This window comes from Gossypium arboreum, chromosome 11, assembly GCF_025698485.1.
Source record: "Gossypium arboreum isolate Shixiya-1 chromosome 11, ASM2569848v2, whole genome shotgun sequence".
Classification (NCBI taxonomy): domain Eukaryota; kingdom Viridiplantae; phylum Streptophyta; class Magnoliopsida; order Malvales; family Malvaceae; genus Gossypium; species Gossypium arboreum.
Genome location: NC_069080.1, coordinates 91,222,540 through 91,241,424, shown reverse-complemented (window position 1 = coordinate 91,241,424; position 18,885 = coordinate 91,222,540). Strand labels below are relative to the sequence as shown.

The window sequence follows — 18,885 nt, the reverse complement described above, 5'->3', positions numbered from 1 at the left end:
TAGTAGTCATTTTAGGATGTCATTATGCTGATTTTACAGCTTAGCTACTTGCACAAGCAAGCTTTGTTTTCTTTCTATGTAACCCATCTACTTAAGTATTATGTTTTTTTTTTACTTGTGAAGTAACAAGCATAGCCAACTTGTTCTTTCATTTTGTTTATCTAATTTTGCTTCTATCTTTGAGCTTTCAAACACAAAATCTCTTTGTTTTGTTTCATTGATCATTTGATTGAAACTTAACACTTACTTTACCCGGGTTTATTACTTTGTTGTTTCAGTCTCAACAAGTTGTTCATATTTTACCCAGGTAAAATAGATCTGTTTTTCTTCCTGTGTGAAAAACTCAACAAATGGTATCAAGAGCCTGTTGTCTTTGAGGGCCTTGGTTGTGCACAATTTGTGGCTGACTCGTGTTTGAAAGAAAGAAGCAGGAGCTGTTGTTATTGGTCTATTTTTTAGTTGCTGCAAGTATGAGCTTCTCACCTCCACCACCACCTATTTTTGCTGGTGAAAATTACAACATCTGGGCTGTGAAAATGAGGACATACCTGCAGGCACATGACCTGTGGAATGTGGTCCAAAATGACATTGAGCCACCTCCCCTAAGAGCAAACCCGACCATTGCTCAGATCAGGCAGTATAATGAAGACTGTGCAAAGAAGTACAAGGCCATGTCATGCCTTCAAAGTGGAGTTTCAGATGTGATCTTCACAAGGATAATGGCCTGTGATAGTCCAAAGCAGGCATGGGAAAAACTCAAGAAGGAGTTTCAAGGATCTGAGAAGACTAGGCAACAGCAACTAATAAACTTGAGAAGGGACTTCGAGAAACTGAGGATGAAGGAGTCAGAGACTGTCAAGCAGTATGCTGACAGGATAATAGCCACTGCCAACAACATAAGATTGCTTGGGGATGATTTCAGTGACCAAAGGGTAGTTGAAAAAGTCATAACAACCCTGCCATAGAAGTATGAATCAAAGATCTTTTCTCTGGAGGACTCGAGGGACCTATCAACTATTCCATTGACAGATTTGATAAATGCTCTCTATGCACAAGAGCAAAGAAGAGCAAACAGAATGGAGGAGTATTCAGAGGAAGCTTTTCAGGCCAGAGGCAGAGAAGGCCCAAACTCGAGCTCCAGCTTTAAAGGCAAGAAGCCTTAGATAGAAAAGAAGGATAAAGGCAAGAAAGAAGCCACCAAAAGAAAGTTTCCACCTTGTGCTCATTGTAAGAAGACCAATCACCTTGAAAAATACTACTGGTACAAGCCTGACATTCATGTAGAGGGTGCAAACAGCTTGGACACATTGAAAAGGTGTGTAAAAACAAACCAAAACCACAGCTACACCATCAGAATCAAGCTCAGACAGCTGAAGATGTTGAAGCATAGGAAGGGCATGTCTTCACAGCTTCTTGTTTTGCAAGCTCGAGCAAGGTTAGTAAGATGTGGCTGATTGATAGTGGGTGTACTCATCACATGGCTTCAAACAGAAGCATGTTCAAGGAGCTAGACACGACCTTTGTGACCAAAGTCAGAATAGGGAATGGTGAGCTCCTAGAGGCCAAAGGAAAAGGAAAGGCAGTGATTGGCACAAAGTCAGGTAACAAAACTATTTCTGAGGTTCCTTATGTACCTAACATTGACCAAAATTTGTTGAGTGTTGGTCAGCTACTGGAGAAGGGGTATTCTCTCATTTTTGAAGGCAAGGTGTGTGTGATCAAAGATGCTGTCGACCAAGTGTTAGCAATAGTAGCCATGAGTGATCGAAGTTTCACTTTGGATGTAAATCAGCTAGAGCCAAAGACACATGTGGCTCAGGCTGATGAGTCAATTTTGTGGCATAGAAGGCTTGGCCATGTGAACTACAAGTCACTTGGCCTACTGCACAAAATGAGCCTGGTTGAAGACATGTCCTGCATTGAGCCAAAGAATGATGTGTGTGAAGTCTGTCAGCTTAGCAAGCAGACCAGACTGCCCTTTCCTGCCAACAAAGCATAGAGAGCTCAAGAGAGGCTCCAGTTGGTTCACACAAACATCTGTGGACCCATGAAGACCACTACCTTAAATGGGAACAGGTACTTTGCACTCTTTATTGATGATTGCACTAGGTTCTGTTGGGTAACTTTTTTGAAGAAAAAGTCAGATGTTGCTAACTTTTTTTGCAAATTCAAGGCTTTGGCTGAAAACCAAGCCAACTGTAAGCTGAAATGCTTAAGGTCAGATAATGGGACCGAGTATGTGTCTCAAAGGTTCCAAAAGATATGTGATGATGCTGGAATTCAACATCAACTAACAATCATCTAGACACTACAGCAAAATGGTGTTTGTGAGAGGAAGAACAAGACAGTTCTTGATATGGCCAGGTGCCTTTTGTTTAAGGCTAAAATGCCTAACAATTTTTTGGCTGAGGTAGTAAACACTTCAATTTACTTGCTGAACAGACTTCCAACTAATGCAGTGAAAGGAAAAACACCCTTTGAAGCTTGGTTTGGACAAAAACCAACAGTGTCACACTTAAGGTTATTTGGTTGTTTGTGCTATGCACTAGTACCTGCAGAGAAAAGGACTAAGCTTGAGAAAAGGTCCATACCAGGGGTGTTTATAGGCTACAGCAGTGTGAAGAAAGGTTATAGGATCTTTAATCCATTGACCAAGAAGATCATTGCCAGTAGAGATGTAAAGTTTAATGAAGAAGGGCATTGGAAATGGGATGGAACAGATGCAAGCCTACTTGAAAAAGATCAGAATAGTCCTAATATGCAGCCTACTGAAATTGAAGCTGAAGCTGAAGATGATTATGATGAAGCACCTATTCGTGGCACTAGAACACTGGCAGACATCTATGAAAGGTGTGCCATGACCATAGTTGAGCCATCCTGCTATGCTGAAGCTGCAAAAGAGAAATGCTGGCAAGAGGCTATGGAGGCTGAACTAAACATGATTCAAAAGAATGACACTTGGGAGCTGGTCAATAGGCCAGAAAATAGAAAAGTCATTGGTGTTAAATGGGTGTTCAGGACCAAGACAAATGCAGATGGGTCACTGAACAAACACAAGGCCAGGTTGGTTGTGAAGGGGTACAGTCAGCAGCAAGGGGTTGATTTCTTTGAAACTTTTGCACCTGTTGCAAGGTTGGACACTATAAGGCTGCTATTTGCCTTGGCAGCTCAGAAACAGTGGAAAGTGCACCAATTAGATATGAAATTAGCATTTCTAAATGGACTCCTCAAGGAAGAAATCTTCATTGAGCAACCTAAAGGATTTGAGGTCCTAGGTAAAGAACACAAGGTCTTCAAGCTCAAAAAGGCTCTGTATGGCCTGAAACAGGCTCCAGGAGCCTGGTATGATAGAATTGATGCCTACTTATCAAGGCTCAGGTTCACAAAAAGCATAAGTGAGCCCACTCTTTATGTTAAGAAGGATGAAAAGGAGACCCTGCTGATTGTGTCATTGTATGTTGATGACCTGCAGTCACTGGCAGTAAAGATGAACTGATTGAAGATTTTACGAAGCAAATGCAAGACATTTTTGAGATGCCTGATCTTGGTTTGATGACATATTTCCTTGGTATGAAGGTAAATTAGGGAGAACAAGGTATTTTTATAAGCCAACAAACCTTTGCACTAAAAGTTTTAAGCAAATTCTGCATGTCAAAGTGCAAACCTGCTAGCACACCAGTTGCACTAGGAGAGAAGTTGTCAAGCACAAGTGAGCACGGTCGAGTTGATGAAAGGGGGTACAGAAGTCTGGTTGGTTGCTTACTCTACTTAACAGCAACAAGGCCAGACATCCTATATGCTGTTGGCTTACTCTCAAGGTTCATGCACTGCTGTAATGTTGCACATTTTAAAGCAGCAAAGAGGGTCCTAAGATATGTCAAAGGGACTTTGAATTTTGGTGTGAAGTTTGGAAGATCAAAGGAGCTGAAACTTGTTGGTTTTTCAGATAGTGACTGGGCTGGTTCAGTTGATGACGTGAAGAGCACATCAGGCTACTTCTTCAGTCTAGGTTCAAGTGTTTTCAGTTGGAGTTCAAAGAAGCAACAAACAGTAGCTCAATCCACTGTAGAGGCTGAGTATATTGTAGCTGCTACTGCTGTTAACCAAGCCATTTGGCTTAGAAAGTTATTGGATGACTTAAATGCCAGACAGATGGAAGCAACTGAAATTAAGGTTGACAACCAGTCTGCTGTTGCCATTGCCAAAAACCATGTGTTCCATGGCAAAACAAAACATTTCAAGATCAGGTATCACTTTGTGAGAGAAGCTGAACTTGCTAAGGAAATATGCTTGATACATTGTTGTTCGAGGGATCAGCTTGCTAATGTTCTGACCAAGCCATTAGCTGCTAGAAGGTTCAAATGTTTAAGGAAAGAGATTGGAGTTTGCTACTTTGTAGCCAAGGAGGGGTGTTCAAAGGTGGCAACTACAGCAGCAACATGCATGCTACCATGCAATCATGCATGAGCATACAAGTGACCAAGCAGTCCAGCTGAAGCATTGAAATATCCATGGTGTAATTCGGTTGAAGAACCATTTTTGTAATAGTTGACCTTATTAGTTTGTTTGTTATCCTTTTATGTAATGTTCAGCTAAGATTAATCATGCTCTTAGCTGATTTAGTAGTCATTTTAGGATGTTATTATGCTGATTTTACAGCTTAGCTACTTGCACAAGCAAGCTTTATTTTTTTTCTATGTAACCCATCTACTTAAGTATTATGTTTTTTTTTACTTGTGAAGTAACAAGCATAGCCAACTTGTTCTCTCATTTTGTTTATCCGATTTTGCTTATGTCTTTGAGCTTTCAAACACAAAATCTCTTTGTTTTGTTTCATTGATCACTTGATTGAAACTTAACACTTACTTTACCCGGGTTTATTACTTTGTTGTTTCAGTCTCAACAAGTTGTTCATATTTTACCCGGGTAAAATAGATCTGTTTTTCTTCTTGTGTGAAAAACTCAACAAACTTCTTCTGGTTTCACGGATGATCTGAGAACCCGACAAGCATAAACAATGACACATTGATGTATTTCATATAATGAGGAAAAGAGATGTTGGCATGGGCAAATGTCCACTTCTTTAACAAATTTGATGTATTGATTATTAAATTCATTTTATCATTATCAATGTGCTAAAAGAGGCCATCGACATAGCTGAAAAAGCTAGAAAAGACAAGGACTTTATAATAAAAATGGAAAACATACAAGGATCAATTGTAAAACACATGAACTATCTTTAAATAGGATGTTCCGTTAAATGCATTTGGTTGAAAGGTAGTAATAGATGAATCAAGTAAAACACATGAACTTTCTTTAAATAAAGGGTGAAGAAGAGTCATACCTTTCCAATGAAGAACAGAGGTAGTAGATGAGGCGTTATCAGATTAGTTTAATGGCTAGTTCTGTTGGAGAGAACATGAAGTTGTGATATCTTTTGAGCACATTGTTCCATATGTTCACAGGGTCCCCATCACGGCCTTCAAAGATCCACTCATTGTGTGCCTTCCAAATACCCCAACACGTCCAAACAATCAAACTCATTATCGTATTCACTCCTGAGTCCTGAAGTGGTTGCTTGAAGGATTCGAAACCTGTAGAGGAAGGGTGTAGTTGAACGTCGAGGCTCTCCACGTTGCTTGAGCTGGTGGGCAGAAAAAGAGGATGTGTTAGATAGTTTCCTTCCCCTCTTCACACCTGGAACAGCTCGAAATCCGCATGATATGTCTCCTGCCTAGATTCTCTTTGTAATCTATGGTATTGTGGCATGCCTTGGAAATGAAATTCTTTATCTTGGAGTAGCTTTAAGATTCCGAAGATCCTCCGAATCACATTTTTACCAACCTGCATTAAGAGAACGGATTAAAGGGACAATGATGATTTTGTAAGCAGGCCGCCTTCTGTTAGTTTTGAGTACTTTGTACCTTGTATGTTTTAACTGTTCAATGGAGGCATTAAGGTCACCAGCCCAACGTCCCAAATCATCTAACCTTGTTGGTTGAACCATTTGTAGCTTTGGCGTGCTTAAAGCTCCACCGCAAAAATTCTCCATTGTGGGACAGTTACTCACTATTACTTCATCCAATGATGGGAACTTCAAAGTGTAATTCTTGGAATAGAAGCTTTTGAGGTTTTGTAAACAATAAAGCTCCAAACATTTCAGCTTCCTGAAAATAATTTCATGATATGTTGATTCATCTCCATCGCTTACAATTACTTCTCTCATCCTTTCACATTCTCTTATTTTCAATATAATAAGCCGCTCCAAACTTTGAGCTTTCGAATATGTAATAAGCTCCACCATCTCTTTGCAATCCCAAACACCCAAAGTAGTGAGATTTCGAAAATACGAGGAATCACATGATAAATTGATTAAGCAGTCACACTGATAAAATTTAAGAGTTTCGAGATTAGCACAAATGTGGTGGAGGGGAGAGCCTTGCTCCCATACATGTGTCATCTCATCGACCCTTTGCAATTTTAACATGTTAATTCTTGGGAGCATCATTACCTCGTCTCTCTCCTCACTGACATCGCCTTTGTAAGGAGACAACTTTTTGAAATTGCAAGAAACCATGTGAAGCTTTTCTAAGTTGGGAAATCTCGGGAGGAAATGGAAAAGATCTGTTGATTCATTGAGGTATTCAGTGTCTCGAAGAACTTTTATATGGGAAAATAAGTCATATGCAAATTGGCCTTCACCGATCATTGCAACATCATCAGTTGTCAGTGAAACATCTTCCAGTTGAGGGATGATCTGAGAAGTCAACAAGCAAAAAACGAATATATATTGTTTGGTGTTTGAATTGCAATGTCTAACACAAACATGAAAAAGAAAAACCATTAAATTTTAAAACATGCATTAATTAATTCTGAACTTTCCTGTTGGATAATGTGATGCATGAATATACTTACTTAAAATGCATTTTTGTACTAGAGAGAAAGGATGGTACAAAACTTTAAATTTTCATTCTAATTTTTAAGAGGAAAAATCTAATTTCTCATTCTCCTGTTAAAAAAGGGATCAAGATAATGTGAAATCACGGTTCAATACAATCTCTTCTCATGTACTAGATACACATTAATTATTAGATACATATGGAAAAATTAATAACCACTTGTATAAACTAAATAAGAATTGTGTAAGAGAGCCAAAAAAAAAAATAAACTGTAAAAGAAATACTACAAGATGATTAGTGATGATTAAACTATTAAACCTAGAAAACGGAGTTATTAGGTTTGCTATCTTAAAGGCTTGGTGACGATCGACCTGATGTTTTGATAAAATTTTATTTTACTTTCGGTTTTGTGTAACGAATGTATTAGACTGGTTATCATTGAGTTAATAAAATTTATAGTGGCTCTAAACCAAAAATTAAATAAAACTTTCTGTGGGTTAGGATTATAAATAAAAAGAAATGAAGGATCATTACTAAAATAATCTTATAGGACAAAGACTTTATAATAAAAATGAAGCATAGAAAGTATCAGTGGTAAAATAACCCTTTTATTTTTAAAGACCAATATCTGTCTTCCTAACTTGTAGTTGGGGTGTCCAAATAAAATTACAAGTAAACTACACTGTTAATCAATAAACTATGAGTAAGTTTTTGTTTTGGTCATTGAACTATTTAAAATATTTCATTTAAGTCATTAGACTATTAAAATCAATGTTATATGGTTATCTCTGTTTGTACTGCCTGCACCAATCAAAAGCTCTTTTCCCTTTTCTCTTCTATAATTCAATTTTATTTTTATGAAACAAACTTTGGATATTACGAATTTCCAAATCAATATTCAAATAGCTTTTTTCTTCGATCTCCAATATTGATTGTCAAATCGACTTGGATCTAAGGTATGTTCTTCTACTTGATGGGTATTAATTCACCATACCGATCATCTAATCATCCCTTAGAGCTTGCTGGCAGAATTTTTAAAAAAAAAACTTAATAGCCCAATGATTTAAATAAAAACTTTTAAATAGTTCAATAACTTAAATGAAAACTTTCGAATAATTTAGTGAATAAGAAAAAAAATGAAGTTAGTGAATACTTTGATTTTCTTTATTTTATAAATGAAAACTAAAAGCATTTAGTTAAGAGGTAGTAGATGATTCAAACTAAACATATAAACTATCTTTAAAGAAAAGGTGAAGGGTTCATATCATTTCAATGAACAAAAGTGGTCTTTGGAATTGGGACTCTCCATAACCAAATATCTTAAGCTTCCCACATCTGCATGTCCTCAACCTTCTTAACACAAGCATCGTCGTGTTGTGCATTCTTGGATAGAAATGTAGAAGGTTTGGTAGATTCCAAAGCATAAGGATGGATAACCGATTAAATTCAAACCAAATTACTTGCTGGTTACATCTTTTCACATTTTCTGAAACAATCTCTTCTATCCCACAACTTTCAACTTTTAGGCTGTCAAGTTGTTGAAGATCTTTAGTTATCGAGAATGGAAACAGAGTTTTCAAACTCCAACATTGCTAAACATGTACATGCCGTAAATTTTTGAATGAAATATTTTCATTGAGATCAATGTTCCAAATATGCTTCAACATTGGAAGGCGACCAAGAGTCACATTTCTTAATTGATTGCACACCATATATGTTTTTTCAATATCTAATCCTTGAAAGTAGAACACTTCTTCTAGTGAAGCACAATCGGTTATTGTTAATTTCTCCAAATTCTAAAAATTTTTGGGTAAAAAACAACAAGTCACAATGCTTTACTATTAACTCTTTTAGATTAGAAAAAGAACCCGAACTAAGTTGATTATATCATATCCTCTTCACATTTCTCAAACGAGATACTATGATTTTGTGGAAATTGAAAAAGTAACCTACATAATGATAAATGGAACTAATTACATTAAATTTATGGAGTGAAATAAAATTATATTACACATTAATGTTTAAATAAAGACATATGTAAATTACCTTAATAAATCAATTGGAATCATTGTTAATTAGAGAAGAATATATATGAATTTATTATTCATATAATCTAAATAATTTATTTAATTAATTGTATATTTTAAACAAAATATTATCCATTTAATTTAATTATTTTTAAAATAATTAACGGCACGGCAAATAAATTCTTGATGTCACTTGTGACAATATTGTACTTTGTTACATTTTAGATATATTATATGTTAGCTTTTTAATTACTTTAAATTTTAAATACTATTATTAATAATTTATAAAAATAATTTAAGTTAATACTTTTATCAATAAATATATAGATTACATTTTATAAATATTTAGTAATAGGTTTTATAATATAAAATATATATCAATTATTAATACAAATAATATTTATTTTATTATAATATTTAAGAGTTTTAAAATATTTTTCTGATTAATGTAGCACTAACACTAATTTAATATCTTAAATTGTATTGTTTTTAATATTAATATATTGCTTTGAATATTATTAAACTACCATTACTTGAAATATTAATATTTTAATAAGTATTATATTAATGTCTCCTTCAAAAATAGCTATCTTAATATAAATAATATTATTTTAAAATTACTATTATTAAATTTTAGTAAATATAATTTATTTTTCAATTTTAATATATTATTTTGGTATTTCATTTTATTATTTTGAATAATAATATTAAAATAGTAATATCATATTTATAAATATTTTGAACATTTTTTCAATATCTATTTGAAGAATGTAGATATTTTCTTTGTACTGACTTCAAATTGAAAAAAAAAAAAAAAACAGAAAACGGTTTTATTTTTATTTTATTTTTATTTTTTGCATTCAATTAAAAAAATTATATGATACTAAAAATTTTATCACATATTTAGAATACATGAACATCAAAATAGAAAAATATTTTAAAATGACATGGATAGATGTAATTTCATCTTTTACAACTTTCTTATGGATTTACAAAAGATTTTAATAATAAAAGAAAGTTAATAAATGAAGTGAGATTTTTATTTAAAATAAAAAAAATTAAGTTTTTTCTTTAATATTTTATAATTTAATTTATTTCTTTTTTAATTTTTTAAAGTTAAATATTTGAAGGAATGATATTTGCTTAAATTTTGTCTTCAAATCATGTAAAATAGGTTTCAAAAAATCAAAAATTAAGAGGTAATATTCAATTAAAATTTATATTTTCATTACAAATTTTAGTCAAATAATAGAAGAACCAATATGTTGTTTAATTCTTTAGCCCAAGTTCATTCTATTGAAAAAACTCAATAATTGAAAAAAAATCATGGATATATAATTATATTGTTTAATTATGTTTAACTAAAATTATCAATATTTATTTACAAGTTCATCGTTATTTTCTATTTTATTTAATAATAATGTCATATTATTATTCACTGATAGTATATGAAATTTATGTACCGACAGTAAATCAAATATTCTTCCATATATATACATAGATGTAATGATATGATAAAGGCATAAAGAATGATATCACATCAAGAGAAGGAAAAAGAAAAAAAATGCATTGCGTTGAAATGAGTACCTTTTTATTGAACAAAACTCCATCAGTTGAGATATCATTGCTCATAGATTTATGGATAAATTCCTTCAATTCTGGACAGTTTTCTATCTCAAGACTCTTCAGTGCCGGGAACTCAACATTATAATCTTCGTGGCAAAATCCAATAAGATCCTGAAGATCCTTCAATTTGAGGGAGTTCAATCGAGGGAAGCAGATTAAAGCTTTGTTTTCAAATGCTTCTTTGGTCATCTTCTCTTTCGATATTATCTCTTGTATGCACTTGCATTTACTTATTTCCAAGCATTCGAGCTGTTGTAAATATTTAACCATGACGTCGGATAAAACATGTTTTAGGTTGGCACAACCCTCAATAATCAATGTTGTCAAATTTTGGGTGAACAAAACTCTTGGGGAAGCCATATTCTTTCGATGCTAATTGAGGATAGCACCAACTCCTTCAACTCAGGAAAAAGTGGCTGCACACATGTACTTGTTTAGTTACCAAATCTATTCTTATTAACTTCGAATGTTTTTTCAAATGATGTGAAAGGGTAGCCGAATATATTTTTTTCTATATATGATTGTCACTTACTATATAATTAATATATATATAGATATATATAATTCTTTGTACATGTGTGAGTATCAATTGCCATTCAATATAGACAAAGACGTAAAAATAAATTTAACTTTAACTTTAACATTTATTATTATTATTATCACTTTATTTCTTAATCTTCAAATTTTAGTTAGACTATTGTATCTTGAACAAAAAAAAATAAATGAACTATTAACATTTGAATAACATTGATGTGATAGTCCGCCTAAAAGTAAAAGTATACGTGTACTTACTTCACCGTTGACTCGAATATTTTCTAAAATTTTTATGAATATTTTTAATTTGTTGAATTTTTAATATTTTATTATTTGAATTTTCATAAAGTGCCATACAAGGTGACAAATTTAGTGTTAGGTTTAACTAAAATTTTAGGACTAATAGGCAAAGTAATAAAAGAATTAGGGCTAAATTTATGAATATTCTGTAAAATGGCAAAGCATAACGTAATAGTCCTTAATGCAGTATTCATCTTTCCTTTTCCGGCTGAGTCCATTATCTTCCAATTATATCAAAATCTCAGATTCTGTTAACTTTTTGTGAGAGAAAATAATATAATAAATATATTTCTTAAAATTTGTTTCAAATCAGAACTTATAGTTGTGAGCATAGCTCAAAGTTTTAAAGCCAGATGGACAAGAAGAGAGTAAGACATACCTTTTGGTTGAAAAGGGTTGCTCCCTGTGGAGAACCTTTATTTTGAGAGCAAAAGCTAATGAGGTTTGGTAGGCCCTGGAGCGTCAAAGACTCTAGTTGGAATTCAATTTGGTGAATATCATCATTATATTTAAAGATATATTTCATCATTGCACCATTCTGGATATGCAGATTCTTCAACTGTTGAAAATAATCCCCAAATTCTGATTCTTGTAGCAAAATCTCCACACCTTTCACTTCATCTATATATAAATTTTCAGCTTTCTTCAATAAAACTTTGACTCCGTTGTTAAGAAAGCTAATGCCTGTGTGTAGGCTCAGCTTTAGGGTTCTGGAGTATTCACGAACCCGACCCCAATTCCAATCCCAGTTCGATGCTTCTCCGATGAAAATAATGTATTTTTGCAACTTCTCAAAGGAGAAGTCTTTGGGAATGAATAATCTTGGCATTAGGGATATAAATTTCTAAAGCAGTTAAACGTGACAAAGCTTTCAATTCAGCAAGACTAGAGTGTCCCTCTGCTTCCCATTCATTAAAACTGTTACCCATATACAGTTCTTCTAATCGAGACAATTTGCAGAAGACACCAGGTGGAATTCTATTGAGTTGGGAACAATCAATTAAACCTAACCACTTTAGTTTTCCTATTTCCTCCGGTAGCATTTCAATCATCTGAAGGCTAAGAATCTCCAGATTCTTGAGCTCCCAAGAAGGGCAATGTCTCTCAACACACAATCAATCAAGCATAATGTTCCAAGGTTTGCTAGCAAGGAAATTGATGAAGGCAAGGGCGATAAATTCATGCCAGACAAATATAGGACTTTAAGATTTTTCATTTCCTTAAAAAAGTTTGCTGGTATTTTCATCGAAGGATCCTCGCTAAGCATTTCGAAACAAACAAGGTTCGGACATCTCAAAAGATCAGGAAGCATGCTAATATTAGCATTCTGCAAACTGATCATGTCCCACCTTTTCATTATGTCTCCATCTGGCCAATCCTCCAAAACATCCTGAGCTCTTAAAGCAAACACGTGGTTGCCTTTAGAAGCAATTGAGATGGCCACATCACAAATAAGATCTTGCATATCAAAGCGTTGATTGCTATAACTATCAACTAACAAACAAGAGGCTTTCAGATGACTCACCACTGTCAATAATCTGATCCGTGTTTTTTCAACTGTGTTGATACCATGGAATAAACCCAATCCCTTTGCATACACAAGCAAGTCATCAAAGAGAACATTATGACCCATTAGACCGCAAAGCAAAAAAGTCTGTTTATGTTCCTCGCTTGGTAAACGATCGTAACTCCACTCTATACTTGAACATACAGCTGCGGGTACTCCTTTGAAGTTGCTCGACGGTGGCCTGTTTAGTTGTTGCAAAGCATCCTCCCATGCAAATGGAGGTTCATTTTTCAAAGACGTTGCAAGTGTTCTAATGGCAATAGGTAGGCCACCACATCTTTTTGCTACCTCAATTGCTATGGAAGGCAAGCCATGACTTTCAACACCGTCCCCTGCAATCTTCTTGAAGAAATCCCAAGCTTCTTTGTGTTCTAAAACTCCAATTGAAAAACTCTTTTTAGCATCCATATCCTTTTTCAGAACATTACTGTTTCTGGACGTCAGCAGTATGGTGCATACCTGATCCTCATCTCCTAAAGGAATTCCCACTTCCATCAGGTCTAATCTTGTCCAAATATCATCTAAAACAACAAGAATCTTTTTCTCTTTCTTCAACCTTTGGCACAACCGACTTACTCTTCCACTCATACTCGGCTCCTTAAACGTCAATCCCAACGTATCAGCAAGTTGGTCTTGAATATTTTTTATGTCAGGAGTATGAGTCACAACAGCCATAACCACAGAGTCGAATAATTTATCTTCTTCAACTTGTCGAATAACTTCTTTCACAAGCGTGGTCTTGCCAACACCAGGCATTCCGTAGACCCCTACAATGTTGAGATTAGGATCTTTCACCGCCTCCATGATTTTGTTAAACACCAGCTTTCTAGAATCAAAGTCCTCAAAATCTTTAGGAGGTACATGCACTACGGGCGGCGGGATATCCAGATATGATATTTTGTCAAAGCCACCTTGCTGGAGGAGTTCATCAACGGCACCGGCATCTTCTTCTGCTTTCTTGCTAAGCTGATAGCAAGCCTTGACATTAGGACACAAGCTGATAAAACACTTTTTCTTTGCTTCGTCTTCAAGACCCTTCACTTTGTTCAACTCTGAAATGATCATGTCATCGACTTTCATCAGCCAATGGTTGACGTCGGGGTATATAGTCTCGCAGTTCTTTTGAGCAGCATCAACGTCTAGCAGCACTCTGTCTCTTTTGTCTTTCATCATCTCAACTTTCTTCTCGAAATCCAAGACCATTGTTCTATGGTGGCAAACATAGCTGAAATTACGTTTGATTTTTTGCAACAAGTATCCGATAACACCGGTAACAAGGTTGCTAGCGCTGCCCATAGTAACCTCCATTGAAAAGAGAGGGTTCAAAAGTACTAAAGTAGAGCGTAAGTGATAGAATGACAGAGGAGGGGAGGAAATTCAAGTAAAAAGGAAACAAGAATGACGAGACTTGGTTTTGACAGATTGCAAGCTCTGTATGAAACTGTGAAGCAGAAGATGAACAAAGTCATACAAGGCAGAGAGTAAAGCACTGGAAACGGACTGAACGTTGCTATGATCGGAACTTGGAGGAGACTTTATAAATATTTGAAGCAATTTTCAAAGTTTGTTTGTTGATAATAAAGGACAATATTTGAGGTATTTGCAGACTTTTCAAGTTTGGTTGGCGCTTTAATTCTATTTTATTTTTCGACATTATCTTATGTTTTTATCTCTAATAATCCATTGCTTGCCCCTCTTTTTATATTTCATTATTTTAAATTTTTTATTAAGTATATTCTTAAATATTTAAATACTTCAATGAATTAAAGCCTAAAAAACCTTTAAAATTTTTTTTCTAACCAGTTTGCTTTTTATATTTTGTTTTGCCCAACAATAGTGTTAGCCTTCAGACCGGTTATCTCCCACCTTTTTCTCCCCCTCACTAACATTTTCTTTCTTCTTTCTCTTTTCTTTTCTTTCACTATACATGTTTTCTTTCTTTTTAGTTTGAAGATATATTTTATAGGTATCTTTATTGTCATTACAAATTGTGATGGATAGATGACGACGTCTGTTCGCTAAAACTCTACCAGCCACTAGTAATTTTTCTTAGAAAGTGGGTAGCTCTTCATTAGCTTCTTGATATGTTTATGTTTTGAGAGTATTTAAGAATAATAAATGATTTCACTAGTCGATTTGGACCCATGTTTCTTAAGTTTTATATGTTTTTTTTTGTTTGTTTTTTATTGTTTAATAAGTTTTCAATTTTAGAAGTTTTTGTCCACTCTTGTAGCGTGTTTTTTAGTCTTGCTTATGCATATAACTTTAGTTTTACAAGTGATTTTAGGGATGATTTTGTTGTCGTTCTCTCTAGTTTAATGAATGCTTGATTCTTTTGTTGATTTTTGCTTACTGCTTTGGATCATCTAGGACTAATTTTCTTATCGTATTAAGTGCTCACAATCACTCTAGATATAGCGTGTTTGAGTTGTGATAAAGTCAATTGTCAACATATCATAATGTTCTATTGATGCTAAAGCTAAAGCCTTTGTTGTGTTGATGGAGCTTGTCCTTCGCCGTCTACAATCGTGTTTGTTATTTTTTCCCCTGAATTGAATGGTTCCATTTATTGAATAAATTAATGAATTTGCCTTTTTTTAGAAAAAAAACTTCAATAAATTCTAGATTATACTACAATCACATATTATAAAAATACATTTTTAAAGTGTTGATTGGGATAAAGGAATCAAAGATTAAAGTGAAAAAGAGGTAGAAATTATAATATAACACAAAATTATCAAATTTTAATTGTTTATTTCATTTTGAAAATTCTAAATTTGGGTTTTGAAATATAAATTTTAAATATTAAGATTCAAATTATTGTAACAAATACAAATCTAAGTTTCAGAGATTGTTATTAAATATGAATTATTTGAGTTGATTTCGTTCATTTTAAAATTTGAAAGGAGATTAAATTAATTAATTTTAATATTATTGTAACAAATTGGTTGGGATTATCAATGGATAAATTTTTCAACAATTTATTCAATTTATTTTGGTGCTTTGAAATTTAAAATTTAAAATTTAAAATTTAAAATTTTTAAAATATAGAATCTTTGATAATGGGATAAACAAGTATAAATTGACAATTTTGTATATTATTTTAGCTTCTACCGTCTTTTCTCTTTAATCCTTGATTTTTTTTAACCCTAATCAATACTTAAAAAAAAATTAGGGTGACCAAAATGAAAATGGCTTAAAAAGTTGGTTGATCAAAATGAAAATTTAAAAATGATGTGGCCCGTATAGTTAATCACCATTAGAGATTTAACGCTTGAGTGACTAAAATAAAAGTGCCTTAAAAGTTGTGGACCAAATTCCAAGGATTTCTTTTTAGGTGACCAACTAGATAATTTATCCAAAAATTAATATAAATATTAAATATGTTTTTAGTTAAGATGGTAAATTTGAAAAAGTATCATAAGTATTTTCTAAGATTTTATATAAAATATAAAAACAACAAAAATATTTTCAAAATAACATTTACTCGACTAAATTTGAAGAATATGCTAATTTTTTTCATTAGGCCTTTAGGTCGTTTTAAACTTTAATTAAGGAAATAGGTCATTTTTAGGAGAGAGAAAGTTCTCTTCAGGGTTAGAGTTTTTTATTTTTTAGGGTTTATGGTATTTTAAAAGTATTCAGGGTTTTTGACTGAAACAGTAGAAGTTCATAGGTAGTTTTAAAGGGTCGGGGTTGTGATAACATGCCTTAGTACACATATATTTCATATGTCGGGGATAAGACCATCACCTAAGGAACTATTATGGGGAAATCTGGTTTCAGGGTAATAATGCTTAATACAATCAAGGGTAGAAGTTTGGGTGGAAGTCCTAGTAGGCGGTGGGCTCGAGTATAATTGGGGCCCCAGTGATGATCGTTACGCGGTCAGAAGGTCAAGCATTTTGGATACCCACAAATGATGCCTTATAAATTCCATATATAAGATTGAGGTCATAATCATACAAAAAACTTTGGGGAATTCTATTGTAAACAACATAATTTTTTTCTCTATTTCCAAGTAGCTAGTATATTGAACCTTTCATTCTTGTCCAAAGGTTGTCACCTGTCCGAAGGTTGACATCGAGGTGGACATAAAAGGGCTCTCAGGTGGAGAGCGGATGTTCCGGTACAGTAGAGGTCAAACTCAGGTAGACGTGATAGCGATTATAGTTATTAATGGGTTGTTTAATAACGACAGCTGTTGTCGCCCCGAAAGGACCATCACCTTTACTTCACCGCAACAGTCACTTCTCGCCTGAGAGTCCTCTTGCGTCCATGATTGTTCCGACATTAGAATAAGAATGAAGGTTAAAGGTACCAGTTGCTTGGAAATAGAGAAAAAAATTACACTGATTATAGCGAGAAGCCCTAGAGTTTTTCTGTATGAATATGCCCTCAAACTTCTATATGGTATTTATAGGGGATCATTTTTGAAAATTCAAAAAAATTGAGCTCATGACCTCGTAACAACCGTCAATTGGCTCCTCCGCTATACCCCAATCCATTACCACATAACGTTTGTCGATTGAGACCTCCACGTCGACTTCCACCCTAGACCGTAGAAAGCAAAATCACCCCATAACTGACTTCTCTAGGATAGGCTTCAGAGGTAATAATCTCATCTCAGTATGATATATGAAATGTGTGTAGCTCGGAGCAATATTGCATTACCAATGACTCAAGATACCTCAAAATTAAACCAAATATTTTTAGCGATCAAAATTTTTAAGATCGAGAAATGGTTTATAGTGGAGGAATTGTGAGGATTGGGGAGAAATTATATGACTGAGGGATAATAAAGCTTGGTATGTGTGAGCCCTTTTATAGCAGTAGGGAAGGGTCTATTTATAAAGAAAAACCTTGAAAGCGCATTGCAGGAGTGATGAACATATTCTAAATGTGTTTAAAGCATCTGAATTATTCAAAGCGTCAAGCTTTTCTCCCTGGGGAATAGGAAATTTGTTAGAGAAAACTTACCCAGCTGGGGGAGCTTTCCTACTAACATGGCAGAAAAGTATGCCTAGTTAGCTGCACTTTTATAAAGCATGTTAGGACCTCGATTTTTGAGTCACGGAGCACGTTAGGCCCAACTAGGAAATTTAAGGTCCATCCTATTGCGTGAACTTAACAGAAGGGACCTGCGATTATGAGAGATTCCAAGCATTTCAGTTCTCATGCGCACATGCAATTGCTGCATGTGGGAACGTATGGATTGATTACGCGCCTTGCATCAATGACGTCTACTGACTAGAATGCATTCATAGTGTGTTGAGTCTTGAACTCTCATCTGTCCCAAATGAGAGTATATGGTTGTCGGTGTCCAGCCGCCATTTGAGTTGATGCCAAGTAAAGGACCTGCGTCGTATCTCGAAAAGTCACCCGAATTCCACCTGGATAAGGAACAATATTAATATTTGGGAGAAAGACAGTCAATAGAAATTATGCGGGTATTGTAGCATACGAAGACAACATATTCTCTGTACGGGGATATGATAGGGCCTCAATGTCGATAACATTACTTTTTACCAAGTTTCATATTCATTAGTGTGCTTCGTGTATTCCCTTTAGCTCAGTTTGTTATTTATTATTAACTTACGCATAACTCATGATAGATAATAATAAAGACAAAGGTATTATTTGAATGAATAACCTCAATTTTTTGTTTATGACATATTTATATTTACATGACATCGGGGAGAATGTGTGCTGTAAGGCAGTAGACGATGGTTACATGGAGGATTTCTATATGGAACCGAACATACAACCAGAGGTTCAACTGGAGGTGCCTCCAGAGGTGTATCTGGAGGTGCGGGCCTGTAGACTTTCTCATCATCGTCTCCTAAATATGTACCTAATACTACCCCCTGGGCAATCTTTTTTAGGGTTCGATAGAGTCATCATCTTCCTCTGTGGTTGATTGTTGTGTCGT

General features: G+C 34.3%; 1 protein-coding gene and 1 pseudogene across 1 annotated transcript; one reads left to right on the top strand and one right to left on the bottom strand.

Annotated features, from left to right (window-relative positions):
- Positions 1–470: 470 nt before the first annotated feature.
- LOC108471684 (uncharacterized) lies at positions 471–1,999 on the top strand. Its single transcript, XM_017773264.1, has 4 exons — positions 471–932; positions 1,057–1,149; positions 1,236–1,435; positions 1,492–1,999. Exons 1-4 carry the CDS (start codon positions 471–473, stop codon positions 1,997–1,999), a joined length of 1,263 nt encoding a protein of 420 aa, XP_017628753.1.
- Positions 2,000–12,177: 10,178 nt separating this feature from the next.
- LOC108473066 (probable disease resistance protein At4g27220) lies at positions 12,178–14,249 on the bottom strand (annotated as a pseudogene).
- Between the last annotated feature and the right edge of the window lie 4,636 nt (positions 14,250–18,885).